This window comes from Syngnathus typhle, linkage group LG6, assembly GCF_033458585.1.
Source record: "Syngnathus typhle isolate RoL2023-S1 ecotype Sweden linkage group LG6, RoL_Styp_1.0, whole genome shotgun sequence".
In the NCBI taxonomy this organism is placed as follows: Eukaryota; Metazoa; Chordata; class Actinopteri; order Syngnathiformes; family Syngnathidae; genus Syngnathus; species Syngnathus typhle.
In genome coordinates this window covers 1,671,445-1,678,110 of record NC_083743.1, presented here as the reverse complement: position 1 = coordinate 1,678,110, position 6,666 = coordinate 1,671,445, and the positions used below count along the sequence as shown (strand labels likewise).

The 6,666-nt window shown below is 43.7% G+C and overlaps 1 protein-coding gene and 1 long non-coding RNA gene across 10 annotated transcripts; one reads left to right on the top strand and one right to left on the bottom strand.

The window, feature by feature from the left end:
• The first annotated feature begins 104 nt into the window (after window positions 1-104).
• On the top strand, window positions 105-3,981 carry LOC133155225 (zinc finger SWIM domain-containing protein 8-like). 9 transcript variants are annotated; one of them, XR_009714621.1, is made up of 5 exons: window positions 105-187; window positions 357-518; window positions 806-925; window positions 1,535-1,640; window positions 2,449-2,817. XR_009714621.1 is itself a non-coding variant. In XM_061280369.1 (4 exons), exons 1-4 carry the CDS (start codon window positions 488-490, stop codon window positions 3,891-3,893), a joined length of 255 nt encoding a protein of 84 aa, XP_061136353.1. In that variant the 5' UTR covers window positions 109-487; the 3' UTR covers window positions 3,894-3,981. The 9 variants fall into 9 exon arrangements, 1 of the variants encoding a protein (XP_061136353.1); XR_009714620.1 differs by adding an exon at window positions 3,842-3,971 and having other exon boundaries at window positions 109-518; window positions 2,449-3,181; XR_009714627.1 differs by having other exon boundaries at window positions 109-518; window positions 1,589-1,640; window positions 2,449-2,472; window positions 2,647-2,817.
• Window positions 2,374-5,248, bottom strand: LOC133155228 (uncharacterized). Its single transcript, XR_009714633.1, has 3 exons — window positions 5,098-5,248; window positions 4,418-4,996; window positions 2,374-4,298 (listed from the first exon to the last, which is right to left on the bottom strand). It is a non-coding gene; the product is annotated as an uncharacterized LOC133155228 (long non-coding RNA).
• Between the last annotated feature and the right edge of the window lie 1,418 nt (window positions 5,249-6,666).

Sequence of the window (6,666 nt, the reverse complement as noted above, 5' to 3'; positions counted from 1 at the left end):
CCCCCCCCATTACTAATCGCAACATTCCTAACACAGCTGAGGGCAAGTTTCTTTCTTTCTTTCTTTCTTTCTTTCTCACTGCTGTGTGTTTTTGTCTCACCGACAGGGTATCCACCCAGCCTTTTTTGGTGCCCAGTACCCTTTTTCTGTGGCTACTGCTCCCTCGCCTTCCATGGCAGCAAGTGCTGTGAGCTTCCCTGCGATCCCCGTGCCGCCCATGACTCAGATTGCCTATCCCTATCATTCGGAGAGCAGTCTACCAATGAACTCGACTGTAGCAGATCAGGACTGGCTGGGTTTGCTTTTTTGTGTACATTTGAGACCAAGAACTGACCACATCTGTCTTTTTTTTTTAGTTGGCAATCTCCATACCGGCTCCACCTTTCAGGCTATCCAGGGTTCCTCGCTTTCCTCCCAGCCGAGTCTGCTGGGGAGCACTTCCTACCCTGCAGAGGATTAACACCTTCAGCCAATCAGTCAGCAGGGCATGCACTATCTCCATTCTGCCTATAGAGTTGGTGAGAATTGTTTTCTCTTATTCAAACATTCTGTAAATGTTTCAAAAATACTAACTGTGGCAGATCTGTAGTCTATCATTTAGGCCTCTCACCAGCAGGCGTCTTTCTTTTCTTACAGCGCACTGTCTTTGGAGCTTGTTGCACTTTATGATTTCCTTAGTTGGCGCTGTTGTGACTGCTAGCCTTTTCGCTGAGCCTATTGATTGCGCTCATGTCGCACACACGCTCTGCGGTATGAATGCTACGAGACAACTGAATAACAAGAAAATCCCCCCGCCTTTTCTTAGGTATGCTAGCGTTGGAGATGGTGGGAAGGAGAGCTCATAATGATCACCCAAACAACTTTTCCCGAAGCCCACCCTACACAGACGACATCAAATGGCTTTTAGCACTTGCTTCAAGACTCGGTGAGCCTATTTGTTATAAGTATTTGTTTGGGTAAAATACATAGATATATAATGACAATTTGCTAATTCTGTGTGCAGTGTATTATCTGTCTTCAAAATATAAAAAATTGCTAGCAAAGCTTTTTATTTTGTCCAACACTGTTGCTGTGGCAATGCAATTTTCTTTAAAAAAAAAAAAAAGAGCATATTTTCAAGGTCTTAACACTTGTAAAAACGTATGAAATTGGTACACACGTCACACATGTAGTTTATCGTGCCTTACAAAAATGCTGACTTGCACTCTTCAAATGAAACAGCCCCTGCTCAATGTTGCCAGGGCTGCGAGGGCCCTTTATACCAGCTGGCAGAGCTAATTAGTCTTTAACCTTTGACCCAACAAAAGATTGACCTTGTTGTTGCTCTATTTGTCGCTGCATATTAATACTACTGTACAAGTTGTTTGTTTTTAAATTGACCGTGCTTTATAAATAAAGTGCTATTGTATTGCATGGCATTGTATGCTATATGGATGCATTAAAAATACTGCATTGCCTGGCCATCACCGCCGTCAGCCTCCCTCAGATGTCAATCAAACTGTCTTGAGCAACTGGTCGTATTGTGTTTTGTCAGGAGTCAACTATGTGTACCAATTCTGAATCCTGCTCATTTTCACACCCACCTCAGAACTCCTGCCTTCCACCAGCTTGTTCAGCGCTGCCAACATTCCTACCTGCAGGTATGGTATACCAAAATTCCAAGGTTGCCAAAGAGGTGATACTTAGCATTTTAAAGTTAAGTTAAAGTCCCAATGATTGTCACACACACATGTGGGTGCGGTGAGATTTGTCCTCTGCATTTAACCTATCCCCGTGTGATTTTTGATCCATCCCCTGGGGGAGAGGGGAGCTGTGAGCAGCAGCGGTGCTGCGCTCGGGAATCATTTGGTGATCTAACCCCCCAATTCCAACCCTTAATGCTGAGTGCCAAGCAGGGGGGCAATGGGTCCCATTTTGTTAGTCTTTGGTATGACTCGGCCAGCCGGGGTTTGAACCCACAACCTTCCAGTCTCAGGGTGGACACTCTACCACTAGCCCACTGAGCTTTTCAGAGTCAGTAGATGAAGGAGCCGTCCCCTTAACCACTGCGGAGGGGCCTTGCGTGTTCCAGTGATCTGAGGATTTAGGTTTTCTGGGGCTTTGTGACACAGGGCAAACAGGTCAAAGACCCTTTTTGAAGAAAAACAGGAATAGAAAGCGTTTTCCCGGAGTTAAAATTGTTCTTTCAGGACACACAATGTTTTTCTCCTAAAACTTGACACTGCAAGTCAATGTTTCTATACACTTACACGACAACTAAATCTGATGACTGTTATTGAATATTTTTTTTACTAGTAAATTTCTGCTCCAAATGATTAGTATTATAGTAAAAGCTCCCAGCACAGTGCTCGGAACAAGGAATGGAGTTGACGAGTCTTTTCTGTGCTTTTTTGCTGAATTGTTTGACAATTAGCCTTTCGTTCTCCCCTTTTTTTTTTTTTTTTGCAGTATATCCATCACAGGCTCATAATGGTACGTCGAACGCTTCGCTTGATTTCATTTCCTTCGGCAGCCCTCTGCTCTGACATGGACATCCACTTTTTATTTCATTGATGTTCATGTTGTATCATTTGTGCCCTCTCTGCATCCATTCCAACCTGGTGATCCTGAAAGGGGGGATCCTTCCATCTGTGGTCCCTTCTCAAGGTTTCTTATTTTCCCCCAGTAGGGGTTTTTAAGTTTTTCCTTGCCCTTTTGGGAGCTTAAGATCAGGGGATGCTTTGAGAATAATTGTCAATTTCTGTCTATGTGAAGCCCTTTGAGACTGCTTGTGATTTAGGGCTATACAAATAAACTTGACTTGTGTGGCGGGCTCCATCTAGTGTTGAAACCGAGAAGTGCAACAGAGTTGAGCTCAAGCTTCTTGTGCGGGCCATATTCAATTATGTTTTCAGAATTTGCTGCGGGCCGCAGTTGGGACACCCCTGCTATAGAGGCTTTGCAGCTGACGTCATCAGCCGCGGTACATTAGCTTGGCGGCCATCTTGCCGGTCAACATTTCAGTGCCGGTCAACGACTCACACACGTTACATCTGCTGCTATTTGAGCTTGATAAACCAAACCTTAGCTTCTAGATTTCCGGCAAACATCCAAAAACGCGATAAATGGATCGCGGCGATTCGTCGTGAACGATGGAAACCTACGATTTACACAAGGATATGCAATGAGCACTTCATATCAGGTATGTAAACAAACTATTCACCCCTGATTTGTTTCACAAAATGTGAAACAATACAATATGGGATGATACAAATGTGATTGTTGAAAATGCTGGGTGCATTTTTAGAAAAGCAGCAAGGCAGGGAATGGGATGATTTCTTCAGTTCACCTCCCCGTTTTTATTTTTTGTTCATTTTTTCATGATGCTTCATCTGTTTGGCTTGAAAACTTTATCAATGTAAATATTGAACTTCATATTGGAATTGAACAATTAATTCTCATGAGTGAATGCATTAGGAAATTTCCCAAAAAATTATGAACCTTGTGAAACAATTTTTTTAATGAAGCATTTTTGAACAAGAGGCTTTTTGTTACTTCATTTGGCACAAGGTAAAATCTACATTGGTAAAGTTTTCAAGCCATTGGCACACGGTTAAAATTTCTATTGGTTAAGTTTTCAAGCCAATCAGATGAAGCATCATGCAAAAATAAACAAAAAATAAAAATGATAGCAACTTGAACAGACGGGTACAGTATCTGAATGATTTAACTCTATTCAGTCTTTTAATATGTCAAGTTATGAAATGCCATTACGAAACAAATTGAACTGGGTATATCCCCTTGAACAACGTGCTTAATTATTTATGATAGTCATTATGAATAACGTGATTGTTTGTTTCAGGTGCAAAAAGCGAAGATCCACTATCCCCAGACTATGTGCCAAGTATATTTGAGCATACCCAGTCACCTCACAAACGAAAACTCAAATGTTCAATGAAGATCTTTGAGAGAAGAAGAAATCTCAAGCAGCGCAAGAGAGAGACCGCGAGAGGGCATTGGCAGCAGCAGCAGCAGCAGCAGCAGCAGCAGCAGCACTTGTCAATATTTCCCAGTCTGTCCCTTGTGAAAATGATCAACTACCCGCTGGTGAAGATGTGGTGCACGCTGAGATTCGAAAAGAAGGCATGGTGACTACTGCCACACAGACGGACGGATATCACTGGGGAAGCAATGGATTCCCTCACTGCAGAGTGTAAAAATCTGCGTGCAGAACTTGATGAACTAATTCGCCCAGGTCTTTGTTGAAACCAAGTTGTTGATGTTGCTTGGCCCCTGAACTCTTCTTCAACCGCAGATATCTGAAAAACATTTTAATAAAAATTGTCTTCACTATGATTAGATTATTTGTAACAGGTTGGAGGACAGTAAATTATTTATGATATATATATTAATTACTAAGTGCGAAAAAAATACAAACCTGCTGTCTGGTAATGGAATGTAACTTTTCCATCTCTGACCGGCATTTTAGTGCAAGTTCATCTGGGCTGAGTTTCATATTGCCAGAATCGTGCAGCTGTGAGAGAGGTACAAGAAGCTTTCGCTTCACTGCCCTTGGCACAAAGTTGTCAGCATAGTCAGGGACAATGCTCAAAATTGCTGGTCTTCCACCACATTCAGACAAAGCCTTGTAAAAGGCAGCTTTCTGCTCTTCAGTTGGTGGAGGAACATTCAGCAGTTGTCTCGCAGCACTTTCCTCAGGAGTTGAAACTTCTGACTTTCGTTTCTGGGCTGGACGGGCAAAATCGATATTGCATCCTTCAGCATATTCTATGTGCGATGCTGATGGTTTCAGCCACTGACAAGGTAGTGATGGGCATGAAGTGGCCGTCTTCATACGTATTAATGTCTCCAGGGCGAACAGGGATGCTGCTGAATGTGAACCTGTTTCACCCAATCCAGCCATGCAGGTACAGTGGCAGCACAGGATCTGACCATCTTTCGCTATTGCTACCCAAGGTCTGAGGGGAGGATCATTCATCCGTTGAGAGTGTTTTACCTGAAACAGATAATATCACATACCTTATATTATTATCAGTCCCTAATTTGGATATAATATACAAGGCTAGACCTCTTACTGTCAATTTAGGCATATTTTACCTGGCATTTGGTAAAATTTCTTCATTGGATAGCAAATCAGCCATAATTCGGATGAAATCGGTGAAAATGTAGCGCCGAAATCAAACTGAATCCGTACGAACACGTAGGAAAGAGCTGACCGGTTGACCGCCAAGATGGCGGCATAACACAAAATCACGTGATAGAATCACGTGACTGCAAAGCCTCTATAGACGTCTGCCACGTCGTGGTCACGTGACACGGACGTGACGTGTGGGCGGAGCTTCCGCCAAAATTCAAATCCGAGAGCGCGGCTCGCAACAGGAAGCAAGGCGGCAATGCCGAGCGACGCGACACAGAGACGACTAACGAGAAATATTTTTATTTTCTGCTTGCAACTGTACCGTCCAGAGCGCACACGGTAAATACAACCCATTGTTTTTGAAAAGAAGTACTTTTGTAGCCCTGAAAAGCGAGTGAGTGTGGCGGTTGGGGGGGACGTCGAAGTCGGCGTCTGCTTTCAGCCACAGACGCCGAATTTCGACGATTCTCCCTGGTCAACGGTTGTAAATGATCACGTTGACTAAAAAAGAGAACTTTATTTAACTCTAATTTACCGTTTTAGATAATATTACGCCGCAGTCATGTGACGCGGACATGACGTCGGTGGGTGGAGCTTCCGCCAAAATTCAAATCCGAGGACGCGGCTCGCAACTGGTCGTAGGAAGGCGGCAATGCCAAGAAACGCGACACAGCGACGACTAACAGAAATAGAAATAGAAAAACTAAAGAGAAATATTTTTATTTCCTGCTTGCAACTGGACCGTCTAGAGCGTACACGGTAAATACAACTCATTGTTTTTAAAAAGAAGTACTTTTGTTGCCCTGAAAAGCGAGTGAGTGCGCCGGCTACGTCGAACTCTGCGTCTGCGGCCTACCACAGAGACCGAATGTCGACGATTCTCCCTGGTCAACGGTTGTAAATGATCGCGTTGAATAAAAAAGTGAACTTTATTTAACTCTAATTTACCGTTTTAGATAATATTACGTTGCAGTCATGTGACGCCGATGTGACTTCAATTGGCGCTACTCCCGCCGAGATTATAATTCGTGGGCACGAATACAAACTCGGCGATTATCCACAGAAATATCTTTAATTTCTCCTTGCAACTGGACCGTCTAGAGCAGGGGTGGGCAAACTTTTTGACTCGCCGGCCGAACCGGGTTCTAAATTTGGATCGGAGGGCCGAACCAGGAGCAGATGGCCGTAGTGTTTAAAGAGATTTACTCTTGTGTAGTTTGACTAAAGTTGTCGATGTAGCTAGCGTCCAGTGTAATAGCAATGTGTAGCTGAGTAGCTAACCCTATCTGAAACGTAGTTGCGTTGTATCAGATACATGTATGATGGCGCCGCGGATGGCAGCCACGGTGAGTCGCTCTCTGTTTATTTGTCTCATTTTGTGTGTTTTCTGTGTCCTCTGCTGCCCATCCCGGATCACTTTTACCAGAGAAGCTCTGTTAATCATCGGACAGACTTCTTCTGGTACTTTCTCTCCTGTTCTCTCCGATTCAGACTGTTTGTCGGAGATTCTAGCCGGAGCGGCGGTGCTG

Excerpts from the sequence above, each read along its gene's own strand:
- LOC133155225 (XM_061280369.1), top strand. The coding sequence starts at position 488 with ATGCACTATCTCCATTCTGCCTATAGAGTTG. Across the intron at positions 926-1,588 it reads AGCACTTGCTTCAAGACTCG|AACTCCTGCCTTCCACCAGC; the intron begins GTGAGCCTATTT and ends CACCCACCTCAG. Across the intron at positions 1,641-3,841 it reads GCCAACATTCCTACCTGCAG|GTGCAAAAAGCGAAGATCCA; the intron begins GTATGGTATACC and ends TGTTTGTTTCAG.